General features: G+C 40.2%; 1 protein-coding gene across 6 annotated transcripts in view; it reads left to right on the top strand.

Moving 5' to 3' along the window:
* Positions 1 to 7,017, top strand: part of LOC130607844 (mitogen-activated protein kinase 10) — a 148,532-nt gene extending 141,515 nt beyond the window's left edge. For 5 of the 6 annotated variants that reach the window (XM_057425313.1, XM_057425314.1, XM_057425315.1 and 2 more), the window contains 2 exons: positions 459 to 536; positions 5,145 to 7,017. In XM_057425313.1, the coding sequence (XP_057281296.1) occupies positions 459 to 536; positions 5,145 to 5,287 (221 nt within the window). In that variant the 3' untranslated portion in view covers positions 5,288 to 7,017. Of the gene's footprint in view, positions 1 to 458; positions 537 to 5,139 lie in introns of all 6 variants that reach the window. The other variant, XM_057425318.1, reaches the window with a different exon arrangement.
* Positions 7,018 to 24,640: the final 17,623 nt, after the last annotated feature.

Raw genomic sequence — 24,640 nt, 5'->3', positions numbered from 1 at the left:
CAAACTGGTGCTTTGGTAGTGAAGATGTAAGAAATGTCCTGAGGGCTAGCATTATCTATGTTAACACAGGAGGTGCGGATTGCACTGCTTCATTGAAATATAAGGGTATCATCTGGAGATCAGAATACTGTTCAGCAGCATGATATATCAGAACTTTAGCTACAGTAAAAAGCACTGTATTACCATGCTGCTTTATTTCTAGACAATGTTGCATTAAGCAATAAGTGTTGCGTTTAACCCTGTTTGTCTCAATTCAGCTCCAAAAAGAGATGATAGGAGAGGAGGGGAATGGAAGAGAGAGGTCTTAGGTGAGTAGAGCTGTCAGAATTGTGAAGACAAAGTAGAGCAGACCTAGGATGCCCATCGGAATGCTACAGTACTGTGGTTTGTGATAGTTGTTTTGTTCCTGATCATAGGCACTGGTTCCTGTTTGTAACCGCTGCAATTCTCTCTTCCAGAACTTATCTACAAAGAAGTAATGAACTCTGAAGAAAAGACTAAAAATGGTGTAGTAAAAGGACAGCCTTCTCCTTCAGGTACTCAGCCCCATTGAATAACTTTGACATGTTTTCTGTACTGACAAAAAGAGAATGGAAATAGCTGAAGTACTTGGCTACACTTGCAGTTATGTAGACCAATTTAGAAGTGCTTGTGAAATCCAGTGCTTCTAATGGGATAACCTTGATTTAATTGTGCTCCAGTGTCATGTTCATACTTAAAAATTAGTCTTTCTGGCTATTTGAGATATTGTTTTCTTGGCATTTTCTATGGAAAGATCTGTGGTTATAGATTATATTCCTGTGGGTGGGGAGGCCTCAGATTATTATTATATACTGTTTATGGATAATTGAATTAATACTTTGCTAATTGATATACAAAATTGGTGATGTTAGCAAGTATCCACCTGCTGGACATGTATGTGATACAGCACCCCTCCCACCCTCGTATAAGCATCTGGTATCTACTCTGGTAGTTCATCCTTTCAGAAGTCTGATAACATTAGATCAGCTTGCTGACAAACTTGATTGACACCTCAGTGAGAAGGGAAAGTCGTCTTCAAACACTGATTCTTTAAGTCCTGTCAAAAAATAAATTAACAACTACATTTTAACTGAGGAAAATTCACATCAGCAATCTTTTCACAGAAATGCACCCTGTGACTGCCAGTACACAGAAATACATCGAATCATAGAATCATAGAATAGCTAGGGTTGGAATGGACCTTAAGATCATCTAGTTCCAACTCCCACATATTTGTGAAGGTATGCTTTCATTGGCAGACTTGGAGTGCCCAGCTTTTTAGCAGTATTCTGGTAGTGTTTATCAGTAAAACTACCTTCTACAAAGCCTTTCCTCAAAGCAGAATCATTTAATTCAGTGTTTACTGCATATTTTCACAGAGAGATTTTTTGCATTCTCATTTTTCACTTGCTGCTGAGCCAAATTTATGTTAGAACAAGAATGCATCATTAATAACTAGCAGGACAAGGAGAAACATGGCAACAGTGGAGGAAGTTAATGGAGTGCTGGATGACAAAATTGGAGCATTAGTACTGCACATGGACTTTGACATCGATGATATCAGATATTGTGGAAAATCCACTGTGTTCTTGCTGAGTAGCAAACAAAGCATAGGGCTTGCAGAATTAATTTACCAAACTTCTGTAGCACCACTGGAAAGAAATCTGGGCTCCTGACAAATGTGTTGATAAATCCTCATTCTTAACCATCTCTCAAAGAATGGTGTTTGCAGTCTCATTTATGATCAAGAAACACTGTAGTTGCTGGTTTCAGGAATTTACTACCCAGGGATTTCTTTATGTATTCTATGTTCTATTTTTCCTATGTGAAAGGTTTTTGTTGTTTATATAAAACATTTCAGAATACACAAAATTGACATTTCTTGCCTGTCTTCTGCTGTTTCTCTTTGACTGTTTTTGGATTGTTCGGCACCAACATGTATTGCAACTACTTAAGAAATGCTCTCAGATGAGGCTTTTTAATAAAACATCAGATTTCCTGTTTTTCATCACTCCATACATCTGACTTAATTCTTTTTCCACTGAATGAAATACTGGAAGAATGAGATGACACGAGTCACCAGTTCTGAGCATAAGAGAAATGGAGGAGACTACACACACACTGCTTGCTTTTCAGTGTTCTTGGCAAGAATTCAGCAGGCTAAGATTTGGCCTGTATAAATAATCACTACAGGCAAGCTGGAGATGTTTGGAGTTTCTGTGGCTACTTGGTAGAGCTTTCAGGGAGACAGCTGATGTTGACACCACCAAGGATAACCGTTGTCCATAGACAGTTTAGGCTGCTCAGAGTGCTGGGGTATCAGAGTGTCGGTCACTTACTTCTTCCACTTGTCCTGTGAAGACAAGAAGCTTGAAATGTGAAGCCCTGGGAGAACCTCAAGTGCCCCTCATGCTCATGTCCAACAAATCAACTGTGTCTGAAACTGTTCACAGCAGATACTTCTACTGCCTATTCCAAACAAAATTCTGTAGGCTACCTTGTAGACTTTCAAATAGTTTTTCCTATTGTCTTGCCTAAACCCTTTTTGCTGCAGTTTAACTCTGTTATTTCTTGCCCTGTTTCCAGAGAACATGGAGAACAGTTCCCTCCATCTGTCTTTCTGGCAGCTCTTAGCTCACGTAAATTCCATTATCACATCCCTAATCAGTCTTCCTTCATTTGAACTTCAGTACCTGCATCTTTGAATCTTTCAAATTTACTGCCTTTTTTTTTTTTCTTTATCTAGTTGACTTCTGTCTTTCGTAGATCACAGTGCTCAAACCTATCTGCTTAAGGCACTAGTAGTGCTGATTTAAGTGGAAAGATTTGTGTATAGGTGTGTATATATGTTACCTAAATATGTAAGCAATGCATGCAAACAACATCTGCATGTACACCAATATATGCATGTCCACATGTACACATAAACATTGAATTTAATCTTAGATGGGAGTTTGTGCTTTTCTGTGTTTTCCGTGTCACAGAATTGCTAAATGGATGTTTTATTTATAAATTCAGATGCTGTACCCCTTACCAACATACTCACTATTCCAAGGGTCTAGGCCATACCTGGGAGAATATTAAATACATGTGAGGAATAGCCACTACTTTTCATCAACCTTCAGGATTGTTAAATAATCCCTTTCTTGCTGAAAATTGCTCTTTTATTCTTCCCTCCCTTCCTTTTAGATGCTGCCTTATTTGGTCAGTTTTGTTGCTATCACCCAAGAACTACAGGATACCTTTAGCAGCCCTCTTCTGTAATGTGCAGAGCTTAAATTAAGCAGCTTATGGACTTGCCAAGCATTGAGACACTGGATATCAAGAGTTACTAATGACATGATTCACAAGAAGCTGAGCAAATTCCCAACACAGACACAAAGCATATTTTTGGAAACAGCGAAAGCTGCATTTCTCCTTTCAGTTTTTTCCCCTCACATCTGTACCACTTTGCAGCTGGATTCTTAAAGGCACTTTCATAGATGCTAGCTAAATAGGGCTTCATAGGAAGCTTCCTCTGAGGAAGGAATCCCTACTTTACAGCAGGGAAATTGATGCGTGGCTTAAAAGAGCAGACGTCAACTCAACGGCAGAGCCAGGAACAGATCCCAGGAGTTATTTTTCACCTGCTCTAATCTTTTGCTCTTTTTCTCAACCCTGTAACCAGTGAGAAGCTTCCTGCCAAACCGCAAATTAATACGTGGGGCTCTCTTTCTCTTTTGAATGTACCTCTTTTAGTTCTGCACTGTTTCACCTGGCATACATCCCTTCAGGAACAAGCTGTTGTAGCACCAGACAGTTGATTCACATAGCAAATTAAGCATTACTTGTTGGCTAGGACAGCTTCTGGTTGGGTTTCTGAGTGTTGCTGTGTAAGCACTGCTTTGTGCTGCTGAATTCTTTAATTCTGTCATTCAGGTTTGGTGTGGCTTCCCTTGGCTTTGTGCTGAAAGTTAGGAATAACTATAAAAATGCACTTTCCAGAAACTAGAAACTCGCCTGGGGCTGAGTTAGTACTTGGTGAAAGGAATATAGAAGGGTTTATTGAATTCAATGGTGCTGAATCAGACAGAGTGTAACAAAATATTCACCTGTACAATTTCTGCAGCTATTTCATCAGTTATTTTGCCTAGCTAAGTTGATTGCACATTCATCAAAGAAAGCTGCACAGCAACAGTTTGATCAAAAGTCAGTTGAACCTACTGGAATTCTTTCTTTCCATTTGATTGGAGACCTCATAGCAGCCTTCCAGTATCTGAAGGGAGCCTACAAGGATGCTGGGGAGGGACTCTTCATTAGGGACTGTAGTGATAGGACAAGGGGTAATGCATTCAAACTTAAACAGGGGAAATTTAGGTTAGATATAAGGAAGAAGTTCTTTACTGTGAGGGTGGTGAGGCAGTGGAATGGGTTGCCAAAGAAGCTGTGAATGTTCCAGCCGTGGCAGTGTTTAAGGCAAGGGTGGATGGAATCTTGAGTGACATGGTTTAGTGCAAGGTGTCCCTGCCCATAGCAGAGGGGTTGGAAATTGATGATCTTAAGATCCTTTCCAACTCTAACCATTCTATGATTCTACAACTCCTGGGACAGTATCCATGACTTTATGGCAGGTTTCTGTCCAGCACTGTAAACGTTTAGAAAGGTAATATATTGTTTAGTCATTGATATCATTAAGTTCAGTCATGTTTTGGCTATATCTACATGCATTTCTTTGAACTGATCAGTATTTTCATAAAATGCCATGTGGTTTAATAACATGTAGACATGAGAGAGTATGGAGGATTGGGTTGGTTTTTTTAAACCATCTTGGTGGTGCCTGTGTGATCCTAGCAGGCATCTGATTTTTGGGTGTTTTGTGGAAAAGAAATGGCACAAGAGACACAACAAGAGCTAAGCCTCTTCAAGCCAGAGTGTTGAGAGAGAGAATTTCCCAGTAAAAGGTTTGATATTGCCCAAAGCCTAAAGTTGGCATTGCCCATTTTCTGCTAATATTTGCCATCGTTTAAAATGGTCTTTGTACTTACACGCCTGTTGCCACAGAGTAAGCATCCCTTGCTTTTTAAACTGTGAGAAGTTCTGGGGTTTCAGGTTTAATCACGTTGGTGTTCATTTTCGTAGCACAGGTGCAGCAGTGAACAGCAGTGAAAGCCTCCCTCCATCCTCATCTGTCAATGACATCTCATCCATGTCCACGGATCAAACACTGGCGTCTGACACAGACAGCAGCCTGGAAGCTTCTGCGGGACCCCTTGGTTGTTGCAGGTGACTAGCCGCCTGCCTGCGAAACCCAGCGTTCTTCAGAGGATGATGTAATTTAGGAGGAAAAATTAACAGGAGTTAAGAAATGAAAAGGAAGAGAAATAAAATACAAAGATTTAAGTGAAACAAGCAAAATCTTTTCAGCCTGCTTCTCCTACAGAGTTATGTAATGCAGCTAAGCTCAAGTGTATATTTAACTTATAGTTGCTCTGCTTTGGTCTTCTTCCAATGATGCTTCCTGGGGGCAAGGAAAAAAGGAACTGAAAAATCCTTTTTTTTAATCCCCTCCCCATAAGATGTAAAATTAATGGCTGCAAAACCAGCAACCTGCAGCTGTCCTTTTCACACTGGCATGACAAGGTGTGCAGTAGTCACTCCCAAACATACAAGTGTGTATCTGCCTTCACTCTCTGTTCTGTCGTCTTCTGCCCAGTGATGCAGATAGGGATACACATGCATTGTTCTTCATATACCAATAGCACATACACACAGGTGCCAATAGAATTCTGTCAGCTCATGCAGCTGTGTGCCTATAGGAACATGCACATCTGCATACCGACTTAATGTGCACTTCACCACTGTAAATGGCCCATTTCAGATGAACTGCATAACTACATCTGTGATATTACCAGTATATATTAGATTTGTTTATTCATTGATGAGGTTGCATAACTTGTGTGAGGATTTGTGGAAGTGTAAATAACCACATTGAACTGTGGCTCCCTCAGACACTTGAAGATGTAGCACCAAAATTTCTGTTGAGATTTGTATATATATTTTGAAATAATAAGCAGTTTGTATTGAAAGAAGAAGCCATAGAGCTTCATAGAAAAATGTTCGTGAATGTTAAGACTTGTTATGATTTTTAAAGCAGATATGCCAAGCTAAAACCAGGTTAGAAGGAAGCACATGTATCTTTGCAAGATACAGGGAACAGAAATGATGGGGTTTTTATGCATGTCTAAGCCCAGAAGGTTTTATCTCAGTAAGCAGCTTTTCCTGCCAATGTTAAGTGAGTTATCATCTTAGTTCATAGATAGGTTTGCTATTATGAATTACATGTATTCATAATATATGTGGCTTGTATGTTAGAGTGGTATGACAGGGTTGGGAAAAAGGCAGAAAAATATCAAAAGGTCATGAAACAACTTGTTTTTATTTTACTTCTATGTCTTTATAGGTTAAATATTTGCAGCCCACTCCCTCTCTAGTATATGTTTGCAGCTTAGAGGGTTTTTTTTCCCTTTAAATAATTCTCTTGCAGGGATCTCTACTGCTAAGACAACAGGCCTTCTCTAGGTGCTTTCGGCTGTTCCTTTGCTTGTGACAAACCATCTGACTCCCTCAGGAAGTCTTATCCGCTGTGTTACATGGAAAGGAACCACAGAGTGCGTGGGTCTAGTATTCCTGTATTCTGAGTAATAGCAGAGGATATCAATCAGCTAGTGTGCTGGGCTGAAGTGGTCTCAATCAGGGGTCTTAGGTGGTTTAGACAGAAAAACCCAACAGTGACTGATTTTACCAGGTAATAATACATAGGATTTGCTGTGGTAAGTAACAGCAAGTGTTTTTATCAGAGAATGGCAAAGCTCCACCCAGAATGTCAGAACAACTGACAGCTAAAACATCAATTAGCATTTTCCAGTGCAAGGTCATCACCTGAGTTGGAAGCTAACTAAAATCCAAGTCATCTCTCCTCTTACCAGAGTATTTCATGTAAACTGAAATGAGCTAAATTGTACTCCAATGTTTTCCAAATGTTAAAGAAAGAAACTGTTTTGACTATATTAATGCATATTTTGAATTCATTGATTCTTATGTATTCAAAATTCTACCAAAATAAGACTGTTCTATTAGGTAGCTTACAAGCCTGCCATTTGTGGTAGGAAAAAAACGTGAGTATTAAGTCCAGTTTTGCTCAAAGGGAAGGAAACAAAAGCAAGAAACATTCTCTCCAGGGTGAGAAAGAGGGGAGGTAAAACATAAGTGGATATGAAATAATTTCAGACTTGGTGGGCCTGAGCTGTCTCAAAATTGCTGTAGGAAACGTTTTGTGTTTTTTTTCCCCAGATATATTTTTGGTAGATTTTTATAGAAATCTTTTTGAGAACAAGATTAGGTTAATAATGTTCTAAAGTAACTGTAAAAGCAATAATTTACTACTGCTGAAAATATTTAGCAATATTCTCTCTTAAGCCATGAAATACAAAGTCATTGTTGAGTGATGTGACTCTCACTTCAAAGCCAGTGATCATAAATGTATTGAAAGGTAAACAGCAACGCTTTGTAGATATGAAGGCAATAACCCCAAGGGTGACTTCTTAGCAATAATCAAATGTATCATCTCCAGATTTAATTCGCCACAGATATTTGTTAATAATATTCAGGTAACTAGTATCTGCTTTACGTTCCTTAGTGCACAGCATTTGAGTGTTTTATTTAAACGGAAAAAAAAAAAGGTGTCTAAAAGAGGCAAAGCTGTATGTAAGAGAAACTGCAAAAATACCACAAATGTAGACCATAGAAACTTGGAATAATCACAGTTCATTGACAGTGATATTGTGGAGATATGGCATAGGCAGTAGCAGAGAAGCCCATTTATGGTAGACAGATGCTTACAGATCTCCCATATTCCATCTATCAGAGTCAAAAAATGCGCTCTTAGTCCCCTGATACTCAGCCTTGTTTGGGTTTGTGAAGTGTGGGTGAAGAACCAGTCAGCATAGATGTCCTAGTGATCAGCACTAAATCAGCCCACAGCAATTATATAGCTTTATTTCCAAAAGCCCTGATTCCATTAAGCACCCATGCTTGTACAGACACTTAATGGAGACTATAGGGATGCACACATAATTTCAACTGGCATGTGCTTTTGTCCTTTGCTCAACAGTGATCAACATCAGCATGTGCTTAAGTGCCTTGCTGAAATGGGGCTTAAAAGAATTATTGCATCTCTTTTTGTCCTCAGATTAGTCTCCTTTATGAGAAGCTTTACCTGGGGGAGGAGACTTGGGCTGTCCACATTGGACACTAGGAACAAAAAAAAAAGCCATTAGTGAAGAAAAGCAATAGCTCTTTACAGTTCTAGTCCTTATATGTTCAAACCGAAGTAGGGACCATGGAACAGGAATGGTATCCTTTGTTCTGCTTTGTGTCAAGAAGTTGGTGCTGTCAGCTGATTCCTTACAAGAATGCATGTACTCTTGAATAAAAGGTTGTAGTGATGATGTTCTGTAGCTGTCTTAAGGTAAACAATTTTTTACTTTCAGATTCTAGAAGGTTTTGACACCCTTCTCTTTAAGCCCATTCCCCTTTATTCCCCCAGTCTGTTATTTTTTGCCAGTGATCTTTTAAATCTACCTCTGTTTAAAATATTACTGAATAGTACTTGAGTAACAATTTTCAGCTCATTCAGAGGTTTGCAGTTGTAAGCATAATTGCCACCACTGGAGAAATGTAGGAAATTGGGAAGCCAGAGATCTATGTACAGATGTTCCAAGATATTTAGGTATTAAAGGAGTAATCAGAGAGCCTGTGCCAGAAGTGGCATATCTTCCATCAGCATGAATGGCAGCTGGACACCTTGGTATTTTTGAAATTGTACCTAAGAGCCTGTTGGTATCTTAAGTGCCTGAATACATGAAGAAATTCTGTCCCAAGTGGCTTAAGTCATGTAGATAGCCATCAGCAAGATGAGGAAAATGGCAGAAGCATCTCAACTATCAGTAGCTGCTCAGAGCACTAGCTGCAAAAAATGGCATTGACAAAGTAGACAGAAACGTTGTTGCAAAATATTCCTGCTTTATTTTCAGATGGAGTACTTCTGGATAGTATGAAAAACTAGAAAAGGAAAAAAAAAGTCATAATTGTTCTTAAAAGACACTTCAATTTTCCTTCTCCCTGATGAATGAGGGTGAGATATTGATTTACTCCAAGTCGATGCAAGGTTTTGCATGTTTTTAATCAAAAAATTTCTGTAATCTTTGAAGTCAGTCTTCAGATGGAATCGTATCTTGTGAGTTTTGACTGTATTCCATTAAAATGCAACAGATCTTCGGAGAATTCAGATATTTGAGTTGGTCACACACTGATTTACATGAATCGCATTGTGGTTGATAATCCTCCCATGCTATATAGAATTCCATGGCAAAGATAAATTCAGAAATCTTAGCATGCTTGCATTGTATAAATTGGAGCTTAAATTGTGTGGTAACATGTCAAAGAAAAAAAAAAAGCCTCATCAGATATTTACCTAATGCACTGGTTATTTTCCTCTGGAAATCACCAGCTCCTGCATAATATTGGCCTCCAGAGATGACACAAGACAGATGATTGTGTCACTGTATCACTCGTCTAAACTTATAACTAATAGATTCATATATATGGTTTTATCTTCATATATATTGCTTTACCTTCAAGCTTTGGGCTAACAATCCTGAAGGTATTAGACTTGTTGCAGTACCTTCAGGAAGTTTTCAAAAGAAGTGCTACATAACTGATTTGGATTATATTCTAATGTTTGTCAGTAAACACCAGTGATTTCTTTTATGTCAACATATTTTCTCATGAAAAATATGCTACTAGTTAACTTTAGAACTGCCTGAGAGAGTCAATTTCAGCAAATCTCCCAGATTACTTATTAAAAAAAAAAAAAGTGCTTTGAGTATCCTGAAATAATTGTAAAATGTAATTGGAATATTATAATTCAAAATAAGTTTTAACAGCCAATTCTAGTTTATTTATGTTACAAAGGATCAAAAATTATTTTAATTTCAGATCTATCTATGGTTCTTCATGATTATTGAGACTTCAAAATTTTGTATGAATTCAAACATGCAAAAACAACAACAGCAGCAGCAGCAAAGGAATTCTGCAACAAATTCTCTGTGATTCCAGGGACAGCAGTATGAAAAAAAAAAACCCTACAGGGAAAAATTAGACTTTACTTTTAGTAGTCCAGCAAAAAAGTCTGAATTTAAGTTTAGCCTTCTGTTTGTCTTTGCTTCCGTATGTGCATGTAGGAAAGAGAGGGAGTGCATCTGGAGGTGATTTTTTGAACCTGTGTTCTCTTCATATTTGATCCAAGTTCTCAGTGTGGCTAAAGAGTGTAAATGCAACATAATCACACATCTTCAAGAATCTGATGGCTGTGTTTATTTGAACTTCCACCACTTTACAAAGGACATAGTTAACTAATTGGAAGCTCAAGGTAATCTTTCACACACACACACACACACACACACACAAACAGAAATTCATTGTGCAGTAGGCTTGACTATTCCACAAATATGTAATGTCTTAATTAGTGAGACACCTGGGGGAGGTAGGGAAATGCTGAATGTGTTATCTTCACTGATAAGCTGGAAAACAGACCTGTCCAGTGGAATTTAGTAGAATCTGCTGAGTATACTTGCCAGTGTGGACTGATTTTTTATTTTCTTTATTTAAAATTAACTATTGCTTGCAAGAGGTGAACTGTTTAAATTATGTTCAGGTTCATTGACCCATGGCAAGTCTGAGTTTTAAAGAGGTTTTGATTCAACAAAGGGATGTTGAAAAACTTCAGCTGAGGCTAATAGTGCCTTTTATCTGAGAGAGAAAAGCTGAAAAGCACGTATTGAAGGAAGACACAGCCAATTTGGGAAATAAATGTATCTCTACCATGCTTATTATTTCAGACAGGTAAGCCTGTCTTTCTTGCTAATTTTCACTGAACAGGGCCATTCTTGTCTTCTGGAAAGCAAGATATTTATAATGTAAATAGTTGTACTGATTTTTTTTCTCTCCTTTATCTGTAACTAATATGTAATAATCCAACATGCTATTTCTGTTAAATCTTTTATGATAAGGTCACTGTATGCTTAAATATGGTTGACCTCTGACCTTTTCCTAAGTCAGTCACATGCTGAAAAGGTGGGTGCTGGAGGTTCTAGTGTACATACAGAATCATGTATATTTAGTAAATTGAGTAAGTGGGACTTATGGCCAGTATACATTAAGCCACAACAGTAACAGAGCTCCAGATCTTAACTAGCAAAAACAACTGTTCACCTTGCCATGTCCATTCTGTAATAAGATCTAAGTTGCACCTGCCTGTATTTCTGCATGATCAGACTTCAAAGTATAACTAACAAGATCTGTAATGTATCAGTGTTGATAAACGTAGATTTAAAAAAAAAAAAAAAAAAAAAAGAAAAGAAAAGAAAAGAAAACCAACAAAAGAAAATCAACAACAACAGTTCAGTATCAAGACTGGAAGATGAGACATGCCTGATTTTGTTGCGCAAAAAGAAAAGCTGAAAAACCAACCAGCGTCAGTCAGCATAAATGGACCGCAGTAGTGACATTTGTTAAAGAACCAACCTCATTTCCATATTGTTTTGTTCTTACCCTGTTTTCCTTTCACCATCTGTTGTTCCCTGGGTGTAGTACAGGGGAGAACAGGACCTCGGTCTTCAGGTCAATGTTGCATCAATGATTTCTGATTTGTTTGTTTAGCAATTACTGAACTAAGATGGAAATCTCATGTTCTCCCATGTGTCAAAAGGAATCCTATCAGAGCTTCCTCATGAGGATACTTTTCTCACTGCTGTCTTGACTCCTGTCAGTTGAATGACTTTGCAGTGTTCCCAGTAAACAGCACAACACAGCAAACCATATTGATTGAGGGCTTTATTACGTGTGTTGTGCATTTGTACTTTCACAGGGGCTCAAAGTCATGCAAGGACAGGACTCAATTGAAATATGGTATGTACTCTATGCATGACGCCTATATTACACCTTTATGACCTTATAGTGGTAAAACTGCTGATCTTTACAGATGTGGACTTGGACCATCTTTTTTTTGGAGGAAAGTTGTAGTGAACCTTGGTCCTTATCTCACAGGCCACTCGCTCCTATCCAGAGCAGCTAAGTGGAAGTTAAGTGGTGCGAGGGCCTGCTGGGGGTCCGTGAACAGGGGTGAATTTCATGCTGTTTGAATGTGATCTTGCCAAAAAGCCTGTATGTCTAGCAGGGGAGACTGTGACTGTTCTACAAGAAGTGTTTGTGTTGTTTATTTTAAAACAAGCTTTGCTAATTAAAATAGTGTATTCTGGAGTCCTATTTGAATGGCATGAAGGGTATCAATGAAGAAGATACAAAGTATGCTCATACAGCTCTCCTGGCTTTTTTTTTTCTTCATCCCCTGCTAAGCAACACAGGTAAAACTATGATTGCCAGTATTACAAAATCCAGTCAGTGCTTCTGATGTGCTTAATCTTGTATAACACCAGTCATTTAAGAAGCATTTACAGCACTACAGAAAGGTAAAGAGAATCTTATTGCATATGAGACCAGACCTTTTGTCTTTAAGCAGCTTAAGAGCTTATTCCTCTGGTTAACTGCGTAAAAATATGGGAGGGAATTTGACCACATGACTGGACAGAATGAAGAAAAACTGCTAAGTTAGTCCCTATTCCATCTCTTTCCCCTTAAAAAATGTAAAACAAAATCGCAGCACCACCACACACCCCCAGCCAAACCAACCAACCAACCAAACACATAAACAAAACCAAAAAAAACCCAAACAATCATATCAACTGCAATTACTACTTGGGGACTGACTTTTCACAAAGTTGAACACCCTTCAAGTGAAAAAAGAACAAAAACGAGAGGCTGCTGCCTTTTGGGAAACATTGCTGTTTTTCTCAGTTCTTGCACAAGCTATCTGTCCCTATAATATTTCCAAGCAAGTCAAACCATAATACACAAAGGACATTTTTATGTTTGGATTATCATGTGCAGAGATGAAATGAAAAATCACAAACAGCCTTCTGTTGAAGCAATTTGAAGTGGGGGAGCTATAGAAAAGAATCAACTAAAGCACTTGTAAGCACTGTAAAGAAAGACGTTCTTACAGTTGCTGGTACTTAAATGCCACTTTAAATATACTGTGCAGAGCTGATATTCTTGCTCTACTTGCTAAAACAGGAAAATTTTCAAGGCCTGTTCTTGTCCCAGTTTATATATGCAAAGATAATAATACAAAAGTCTGACTTACACTTGCAAGGGAATTTTGGCTTTGTGATTCTTACTGCAAAACAGGAAGGATAGGGACCAGCTTTTTTTTTGTTTTACCAAGTGCATTTTCAGGTCATTGAATATTCACCTTTTTTTGAGAGGTTTGCCCTTTTCAGGAATCAGAAATTTTATGATCGTATTTCAGTGATTTACACATCATTGAACCCAGATCTGAAGCTGTAACTGTGATTTAGCTGCAAATAACTCAAGAGTCCTAAATTCCAGAAAATCTGAAGTTCTTACTTGAACAGGATGGGTCTATCTTCTATAGTACTTCTTGGTATTCAATGGAAGTACTTCTTGTAGCAACAGACCAGCAGTGGATTTTTTCTTCAGTCAGCTTGATGATGGCCTAAACATCTCTTGTTTGGTAAGGGGGAATACGTGTTGCACACTGAGGAGCTGCAGCAAATCAATGGAATCATCTGTGTTGAAGCAGACTGAAGGAAGATCAGAGCCTCTGTGAAACTTCCCTCCCTCTCCACTTGAAGCAAACAAATAGGATGAAGGTCAGTGAACAACCTTTGTGCTCAAACTGATGAACATTCACTATCATGTTGTGAAGCCCATGCAAATGCTCTGAGACCAGTTCACGATTCCCTTACAGTATGTATGGCTATTGTGATCTGCATGTGCAAGTCACTTTCCAGTTTGGTGACAGAACTGAAGTTTCACTTCTCCTATGGAACCCTCTGCTGGAGGCTGTTGAGTTTTAGCCCTGTTTCTGTATGTGCTGATGATTAGAAAGCAACAAGTCTGCAGGCCCCATTCACTATCCTGTGGCTGGAACTCTCTTCAAGTATACATACTGATAAAGACTGAGATTATCTTGCTTTTCAACATGCTCTTCAAAACCCTATGTTAATGGTATAGCTTGGAGCCTGAATTGCAAATCTGCTGTGGCTTCAAGAAAACAGTATTATCAGTATAGTGTAAGGAGACAGGGATGAAGTTTAGCTGGTTTAATTAATGCTGATTTCCCAGTGTGTTTGTCTTATTTTGAGGTTGACTGGTGGGAAGGAGTAAGCGTTGTTTGTCTCCTGATGTTTCTGTATGATGTTTTGTCCACATTCCAGGAGCACTCATATAATGGAATAGTCATTAGGGTGCTGAAGAAAACGGCTCTCTTCCTGAATATGTCTATTTAATACATAGACTGAGGCTTTTGTTAACTAAGTCCCATTACAGGAGTGGATGACTGTTGCTGTCTGGAAGATTTTAGCCTTTCTTGTATCATAAGCCTGGAACTAACTATGGGGACATTTAATATTTCTTTTGGCTAAGTTTGAAATGTGTGAAATTATTCTCACCTCTATTTCAAATATGATGTTGGAGAATAAGGGGAATTGCCCTTGATTCTTACAAACACATGAGGCAGAAATTAGAAAGAAGCAGCTGTAGCAGCAAAATATCCCTTTTATTTTTCAGAGCAATTAATGATTTAATGTGTGGATGAGGGAAAAGCTGTACAATGACCTCTTCCTGCTGTCAATCCTAGTTAGATAAAGACATGTCTGATGTTACAAGATTACCTTGTGTCAGTGATTAAGAAATTGATGGGAGATACTATAAAAACATCTTTAAGTCTTGATTTGTCATCAGGAACCATTTAGAAAGATTACCTCCGGATTTTTTTATCTTGGGAAGATATGTTTATGCCCATGATTTGCTGGATTTGTCCTCAGTATTCTCCAGATGATATTTCCGCTCTTGGAGGGGTTTTACCTTTTCAGTTCAGTTGCATCATCTTAGAAAGGAAGGGACATGTTTTAAGTATTCATATCAGGCTGCTAAGTCACAGCTAGAATAAATGTTCACTTTTTTGTTTTCTTCTTTACCTGAATAATTATCTTCGGTAGCTCAATAACAAAAGTAAAAGTCCTAGAGGTATGTCACCACAGGGTGCTGTTAAATGTGCCCACCCACACCTGTTTTGCAGAAAGTTGCCTTTCAGAGAAAGATCTGTGGATATAGGTATTAGGGGGAATGGTGACTCTTTCTTAATTAACAGGATTTGAATCCAGATGCATTTCAGATATGTACAAAAACTCTCTTCTGTAAAATTGCAAGTACTCTAGGGCCCAGCACATAACTGAGTGGACTGAAGATGAAGTTATGGTTTTAAAATCAAAGAACATTATGAGATGTAGTCCAGGAATCAAACCTCATGTGTGAAAGCCACTGAAATTCAAAGTCCCAAATGGCCAAAACATTGTCCAAATTCTTTTACAAAAGTCTAATGCCATCTAGCATATCAGAAGGCATAGCTGTATTCTCAGAGCAGGAGTCATCTGAGTGTATGTCTTTCTGAAATGTCAGTTAGTTGAAGGATTGCTGTAATTCTCTGCATAAGAAAAAACTTTTTTTTTTTTTTTTTTTTGGGCAATGTGCAGAACTCTCCTCTTTTCTCACTGGAAAGGAGAAAAGTAACATCTCCTAGAATAATGCTGCAACACAATAGCATGCTGCTATGGGTCAGTGAGAGAATGTTGGCCAAGTGTCAGCACGCTTGTAGTCATCAATTTTAGCTTTCTGATTCCATTTTGTCACAAGCACAAGACAGGGTTAGTGGACATGGCAATACAATCACACCATGCACTGCTAAAATAATTAATTTGTCAACAGTGTTGTGTCACTTTTTGGCTGTAATTACTAGCATGAGGAAATCAACAGGACCACGAAGCTGTCCATTGGTTTTAGCACTGGATTTTTAGGCAGTTAGCACAAAGGTAAAGACTCACATATACTGCAAAAATTCATCACCACTCCTACGCAACACCGAATCCAGAGAAACTGTGATTCCACATCACATTTTTTAAAGCTGATGGAGGAAGGCGGCAGTGGTTATTCCAGCTTCTACTCTGTGTTGGATCAAATCCCTTATCCCATAACCTATGTTAAGTCAGGAGACTATGATCTGGTGGCAATTACAGAGACGTGGTGGGACAGCTCACATGATTGGAATATAGTCATGGAGGGCTATGTCCTTTTCAGGAAAGACAGGCCAGCCAGGAGGGGTGGTGGGGTTGCTCTTTATGTACGGGAGCAACTACAATGCACCGAGTTCTGTCCAGGGACAGATGACGAGCGAGTTGAGAGTCTGTGGGTGAGAAGTAAGGGGCAGGCTGGCAGGGGGGATACTGTTGTGGGGGTCTGTTACAGGCCACCAGATCAGGGTGAGGAAGTTGACGAGGCCTTCTACAGGCAGCTGAGAGCGGCCTCACAGTCACAGGCCGTGGTCGTCGTGGGGGATTTTAACTTCCCTGATGTTTGCTGGAAGGACCACTCGGCAACCCAGCCACAGTCCAGGAGGTTCCTCCAGTGTATGGATGATAACTTCCTCCTGCAAATGGTGGCTGAGCCAACCAGGAGAGGAGCGCTGCTGGATCTCATCCTCACTAACAAGGAGGGTCTGGTCGAAGCAGTAATGGTTGAGGGCTGCCTTGGTTGCAGCGACCACGAGATGGTGGAGTTCAGGATCTTGTGTGGTAGGACCAGTAGAATACCAAGTAGAATTGCAACCCTGGACTTTAGCAGGGCAAACTTTGGCCTTTTCAAGCAATTGCTAGGGGAAATCCCATGGGCAAGGCTGCTTGAAGGTAAAGGGGCCCAAGATAGTTGGTTGACATTCAAGGATTGCTTTTTCCGAGCTCAAGATCGGAGCATCCCGACACGTAGGAAGTCAAGGAAGAGGGCCAGGAGACCTGCGTGGCTAAATAGGGAATTGCTGGGTATGCTCAAGTGGAAGAGGAGAGTTTACAGGTCATGGAAGGAGGGGCTGGCCACTTGGGAGGAATATAAGGCTGCTGCTAGAGGATGTAGGAAGACAGCTAGGAGGACTAAAGCATCCTTAGAATTAAACCTGGCGAGAAGGGTCAAGGACAGCAAAAAGAGCTTTTTCAAATACATGGCAGACAAAACTAACACCAGAGGCAATGTAGGCCCACTGATGAACGGGATGGGTGCCCTGGTGACAGAAGATACAGAGATGGCAGAGTTACTGAATGCCTTCTTTGTCTCTGTCTACTCTGCTGCAGGCAGTCCTGAAGAGCCCTGTACCCCTGAGACCTTAGATGAAGTCAGGTCAACGGAGCGGTTTGCCTTAGTCGATGAGGAATGCGTTAGAGACCAGTTGAGCAATCTGGACATCCATAAATCCATGGGTCCAGATGGGATGCACCCGCGGGTGCTGAGGGAACTGGCGGAAGTCATTGCTAGACCACTCTCCATCATCTTTACCAAGTCTTGGGAAACGGGAGAGGTGCCTGAGGACTGGAGGAAAGCAAATGTCACTCCAGTCTTCAAAAAGGGCAAGGAGGACGCGGGTAACTATAGACCGGTCAGCCTCACCTCCATCCCTGGGAAAGTGATGGAACACCTTATCCTTGGTGCCATCTTAAGGCATATCAAGGATAAGAAGGTTATGAGGGGCAGTCAACATGGCTTCACCAGGGGGAAATCATGTTTGACCAATCTCTTAGCCTTTTATGAGGAAATAACACGGTGGATGGATGATGGCAGAGCGGTGGATGTGGTCTACCTTGACTTCAGCAAAGCATTTGACACAGTCTCCCACAGCATCCTCACAGCTAAATTGAGGAAGTGTGGACTGGATGATCAGGTAGTGAGGTGGACTGCGAACTGGCTGAAGGAGAGAAGCCAGAGAGTTGTAGTCTACGGGGCTGAGTCTAGTTGGAGGCCTGTAACTAGTGGAGTGCCTCAAGGGTCAGTACTGGGACCAGTATTATTTAATATATTCATCAATGATTTAGATGAGGGGATCGAGTGTACTATCAGCAAGTTTGCTGATGACACTAAGCTGGGAGGAGTGGCTGATACGCCAGAAGGCTGTGCTGCCATCCAGCGAGACCTGGACAGGCTGGAGAATTGGGCAGGGAATAACTTGATGAAATATAACAAGGGAAAGTGTAGAGTCCTGCATCTGGGCAGGAACAACCCCAGGTTCCAGTATAGGTTGGGGAACGACCTGTTAGAGAGCAGTGTAGGGGAGAGGGACCTGGGGGTCCTAGTGGACGACAGGATGACCATGAGCCAACACTGTGCCCTTGTGGCCAAGAAGGCCAATGGCATCCTGGGGTGTATTAGAAGGGCGGTGGTTAGTAGGTCGAGAGAGGTCCTCCTTCCCCTCTACTCTGCCCTGGTGAGACCCCATCTGGAATATTGTGTCCAGTTCTGGGCCCCTCAGTTCAAGAAGGACAGGGACCTGCTGGAGAGAGTCCAGCGAAGGGCAACGAAGATGATTAGGGGAGTGGAGCATCTCCCTTATGAGGAAAGACTGAGGGAGCTGGGTCTCTATAGTCTGGAGAAGAGGAGACTGAGGGGTGATCTTATAAGTGTCTATAAATATATAAAGGGGGAGTGTCACGAGGATGGAGCCAGGCTCTACTCAGTGGCAAACAATGATAGGACAAGGGGTGCAAACTGGAATACAAGAGGTTCCACTTAAACTTGAGAAGAAACTTCTTCTCAGTGAGGGTGACGGAACACTGGAACAGGCTGCCCAGGGAGGTTGTGGAGTCTCCTTCCCTGGAGACATTCAAAACTCGCCTGGACACATTCCTGTGTAACATTATCTAGGTGTTCCTGCTCCGGCAGGGGGATTGGACTAGATGATCTTTCGAGGTCCCTTCCAATCTCTAGCATACTGTGATACTGTGTGATACTGTGATCTCTGGTTAATGTTGCACTCACTCCCCTCAATATGGTATTGCAGAGCTGTACCGACACAGCTTTCTTTAGTCAAGGAAGGAGCACGATACAGGTGAAGAGTGCCACCTAAAGGCAAAAATGCTGAAGGCTCCAGCAGGGTGAAAATGGAGCAAATCCTTCAGCCTGTAATAATAATCTGCTTGCTGCATTTCTTCTCCAGCCAGACTGACCCTGGGCAACTTGTCATGTACTTGATGATCTGGAGCATTTATCAGACATAGCAGAATTCTACATTTTTTTTAAGTTTTAGTTAATTTTTCCTTCTTTTTCCAATAACTTTTGTGTATGAATGTGTGTAAACAACTCTCTGGAGCACTGGGGATGACAAGAAAGATGGTCAAATGAGCAGAATTGAGGGGTAGATGATGGTGGTGCTAAACCAGGTGGGGGTGTGGGTAGACTTGGCCGTGATCAATCTCTTCAAAACTAAATGGAGACCTGGAAGTAAAGGGCCACAAAGAATTTAGGCAACTACTTTTCACAAATTTTCAACTGCCTGGTCTGTGTCAAACTTGAAATTACATAGTGAAAACTTCTTCCAACAGAGAACACAATGCTTCTTGCTTTGAAGACTGACAAGTGTTATGTCCAGTGTGGTGTTAACAGCCTTGTTATCCAGGAACAATCATAGAACCATTAAAAAGTTTGGACTGGAAGGGGCCTTCAAGGGTCATCTAGTCCAGCCCCCTTCAACAGGAAGAGACATCTTCAACTAAATCATGTTGCTCAGAGCCCAGTCCAACCTGACCTTGAATATTTACAGGGATGGAGCATCTACCACCTCTTAGGACAGCCATTCCAATGTTTCACCACTCTCCTAGTAAAAATGTCTTCCTTATATCTAGTCTGAATCTACCTTCTTTCAGTTTAACACCATTATTGAAGGAGGCCCTACTAAAATGTTTGTCCCCATCTTTCTTATAGGCCCCTTTAAGTACTGAAAGGCCACACTAAGGTCTGCCTGAAGCCTTCTCTTCTCCAGACTGAACAGCCCTAACTCTCTCAGCCTTTCTTCACAGGAGGTGTGTTCTATCCCTCTGAACATTTTCATGGCCCTCCTCTGGACATGCTCCAAAAGGTTCACGTCTTTCCTGTGCTGAGGACTCCAGAGCTGGACGCACCTGGAATGCTCCAGGTGAGGTCTCACCAGTACCACCAAACTGCAGACAGATCAACTTTGGCATAATATTAATTAGTCCTTATCCCTATAACAACTTCTGAAGTAGTGGAAACAGTCAGGAGTGGCAGACTGAAGCTGAAAGAAATCACACATGACTACTGTGAGTGATGGTACATTAGACTAAACTTCCCTTTACATCTATGCAATTGAACCTCATGCTCCCACACAGAGCAAACATTTGAACATTTTACAAACCATTCATCTTCCCAAATGATACGGTTTGTACATTCTGGTTTTAAGCTGTAGTGCATTTATTTATTAAGGGCTACTCCATCAGCTCAGGAAATGAGCTCTCTTAAAGATAACAGCATTCAGTAATTATCACATCTCTCATTTCACCATGTCAGAGAAGCTGCTTAAAATGATGATTACATCAAAATTCCTACTACATTGCCTGCAAGAAGTGTATTACAAGCAAAGAAACAAAATGTTACTGCATCAACATTGCAATCTTGCTGTGAGGAGCTAATGACTTTGCACTTTATAGTGAAGTGCATGCAGGGAATTAATATTTTCATTGATTTGATGTTGTAGGTGATGTACAGTTAATATGCAGGGAACAGGTACATAATACATTACGAGCACGCATAAGCATTTTTATTTCCTACACAAAAGAACATTAAGTGGAGAGCAGTCAGAGCAATAAGAACATAAAACTAAATTGCAATTAATTCACCAAGTTAAATAGAAAATATTTCCTTACCAAAGTTTTTGTAAAATAAAAGCCAGTAACACCTGTCTCAGGTCATGAGTTTCTATCAGTTTTTTCTTCATGCATAAATTACCTACTATGTGTGCTATGTGTGTGTAAGTCATATCACAGTGCTTAGTATGTCCAAAGGCTAATTAGGAAAGTAAATTACATTGTATATAGGCAGCAGTTGATTTAAATTAGTGTGGTGTTTGGGGGAAATATCCCTGGAAACATTTTGGCACTGTAGCTGCCTTTTTTTTTTTTTTTTGTTACAACACAACACTGAAATATGGCCATAGACTTGCCCCCAGGTCACTGCAATGCAGAGGATATTTTATGTTCTCTTCCTTTCAGTCTTCTAACTAGTGAGGATTACAGTTGTCTCAGTAGTAGTAATAAATCAATCTATCATAGTGGCTTTGCTCAATTACTTAAGTCTTTATGTGAGAATGCACTGGATGTTTTTACGTTGAAAGAAAATAAAGCAGGTGGTTAAGAATGTGGAACAATCATATCAGCCAAGCTGTGTGAATAACCAACGCTAATGACCTGATACATTACCAGACTGCTGAGCAGCCAGTTGAAACAGCTCTAACACTGTAAGCAATTCGGGTGTTAATGCTGTATTCAGAATTTTGAACTGATGAATGAACACCTGACAGCCATGCTCGTTACAGTCATCACTCTTTAGGAAATAACAAGTTTAATGAGCACCATAGCACAGTCATACTTGTTATCTGGAAATAGTCTCACTGTATGCAAATGGTTTAAATAACACCAAATCAGAACTTCACCTTCAGCCCAGGTCAGAAGTTGGTTCGCTACCACATGTGCTGTTGGACCATCAGGCTTGTGTAACCTCGTGTAAGACTGCCCTTGAGACACGCTCACACAAATATAAACATCAGAGTAGAGAAGAATGGAGAGGTAGGGATGTGTATTGTCCCATCGTATGAACACAGGCATGCTGCTTTTGCACTGCAGAGAGCAGTGAACTCCCCATCATTCCTTTCTGTGCCAGGAGGACTTCTTTTCTGTACAGTGTTCTGAAAGCAATTGCTGGTTTGGGTGTCGTGGCCTTTGATGTCAAAGAATTTGACTTGAAGGCTTTGCTTTGGTGCATGATGTTTTCCCTGAGGTTCAATAATGAGAACTGGAATGTTTACTGTCACACAGGCTAAGAACTAGTCTTTGGTTTGCCAGTGGGAGGCCTCTTCTAACTAACTCACATAGCTCTGACCTACTCATACAGATAGTTTCAGACTTGAAAGACTAAAGCAGGTAGCTCCTAAGACTGGGAAAGAAAATTGCTATTCTTCAACTGAGCATGACTTCAAATGGCAATTAAAAGAACTTACGTGATGGTGATAAAGTATGGAAGTTGTATTTTTAGCCTTAAAAGTACCCTTTAAATTTTAACCCTTCCCCTCCATATTCTTCATGCACTCAGATCTCATCTTTCCCTTTCAGGACAAAAATGTTGTAGGACCAGAGTTCACTAGTGTGATGCACTACAGTCTCCTTTTCATCTCAGCCATGGATGCCACAGCAGTGTAAAGTTAAGACTTTTGTGAGAAAGGGAGACGCAGGTACTTGCTGCAGTCACTCCTGCACTGCAGATCCCATGTGTACATTCTTGTTTACTAACAGCACCCACACAGGTCCAAGGTTGTTTCCCTCATTCAGGCAAAACCCCCTCCTTCACTGTCTAAGAGGATTTTTGGCTGAACCAAGGGCAGAATCAAGGTCAAACCTTATATTTGGATGGAGGCAGAGAAAGAAACTATTTAACTGGTGAGAATAAATGTAATTATTTTCTGTAAAATAACTAAATAAATAGCAGCTCAAGTGGTTTTGGTTCATTTTCTTTTGTACCGATTGTGAATGATTTTGTTGTGGTGTGAGGAGGAGTTAAGTGCATGGCTTCTCTACAGCAGTGCAGTGTAAGAGTCTGAGAGCTCCATTCCCTTCACTGCTCTGAATTTCAACTCCAGTCACCACCAGACTTTATGGAAAAGTATAATAATTTCAGGAAATGACTTACCTGTGTCTTCTATCCTGAACTAATTATATTTTTTTAGAGGGAAGAACCAAAAAGACACTCAAGATTTTAAAGTTCCTCTGTATCAAAACCTACTGTATGTATGTGATTGAAAATAAAAGCAAGTCTTTAAAATCAGACCCCAGTGTGGCCTGCTTCATAGATTTTCACCTCTCAAACCCTGATTTTCAAAACTAGTAGTATTACCAAATGCAGTGCAGCCACATTTGGCAATTGCCCTCTGGAGAGCAGTGAAGCAAATAAAAAAACCTTTGCCTTGCAATTTAGAGATACTGGATGTAGTTACTTTCTGTATTGTGGTAGTACTCTGGCTTGTGGTGGTACCGATTTGACATGATAGAATACTTTCAGCCACTTCCTTGACAATAGAATTAAAGATTAAATAATATACTGAACTATAAAATAATCTACTGCCAGTGTTAATTCTGGTTTGTTTTTTCCTAATACTTTGGTATTCAGGAATGGTATAAAAATGTTCCCTACACTTACTCTAGTAATTTGATTATAACTGTTTATCTAACAATTCAAATCCATTTACAACCACAATGTTGAGAAAAAAACATGGTTTTCCTCCAGACATGGCTCATAAACACATTTTATACAAAGCTGTAACCTTTACTCAATGAGAGATTGAATTAGAATGGAAATAAGAAGACACTCTGATTTAAAAAAAAAAAAAAGAAATTGTGATTTTCTTGTTTTATCTTGGCTATTTGTTATCTTACAGTTAGGATCCTAGGTTAGGATCCTAGACATAAATTATCTAAGATTTCCAACAGTGTTCTGAACTTCCAACACCACCAGGATATTTCCCCTGAGCAATAAAAATTAAATCAAATTTTATGGAGGGAAATCTGAAACTCATTATATTTTACTAGATTTTTATAAAATCATTTACACTTTTTTTTTTTTTTAGTCAAGGACAGATCTATTTTCACAAACAGCACAGCCACAGTATACGTTATTGTTTTAATAAATAACATTATATATATATAGGTTTGTCCTGGGTTCAGCAGTAGCAGTCATGTTTCTCCTCCTTGGTAGCTGGTGCAGTGCAGTGTTTTGACTTTCGGCTTGGGAACAGAGCTGATAGAGATGTTTTGGTCTGGCCAAGGACTTTGTGAGCCTCATGCTCTGCCAGGGAGGAGGGGAAGCTGGGAGGAAGCAGAGACAGGACACCTGACCCAAACTGACCAAAGAGCTATTCCATACCACAGCACGTCATGCCCAGGATGTAACTGGGAGTTAGCCGGAAGGGCTGGGAGACTGCAGGGTTGGAGGAGGTATGGGTCGGAGCTTGGTCGGGCTTGGGGGGCGAGTTATCGGTCAGCGGGTGCTGAGGTGTTGTATTCTCTTCCCTTGTTATTTCCTTTATCATTATTATCATTGGTGGTAGCAGTAGTGATTTGTGTTATACCTTAGTTACTAAACTGTTCTTATCTCAACCCGTGGGAGTTGCATTCTTTTGATTCTCCTCTCCATCCCTCCGGGAGCAGGGGGAGGGCAAGAAAGGGGGGGAAGTGAGCGAACGAATTGCCTGACTGGGTTTAAACCACGACAAGGTTCTTCAAAGTTGTCAGGCTGACAACTTTGTTGTCTGTAGTGTGCCCCTACAGATATGTTTCGTGAGTTT

The sequence above is a fragment of the Pezoporus wallicus genome, unplaced genomic scaffold (assembly GCF_028554395.1).
Source record: "Pezoporus wallicus isolate ANWC-B61680 ecotype Strahan unplaced genomic scaffold, APGP_CSIRO_Pwel_v1 contig_7853, whole genome shotgun sequence".
Classification (NCBI taxonomy): Eukaryota; Metazoa; Chordata; class Aves; order Psittaciformes; family Psittacidae; genus Pezoporus; species Pezoporus wallicus.
The sequence above is the reverse complement of the archived record's forward strand: the minus strand, read 5'-3'. Positions and strand labels throughout refer to the sequence as shown.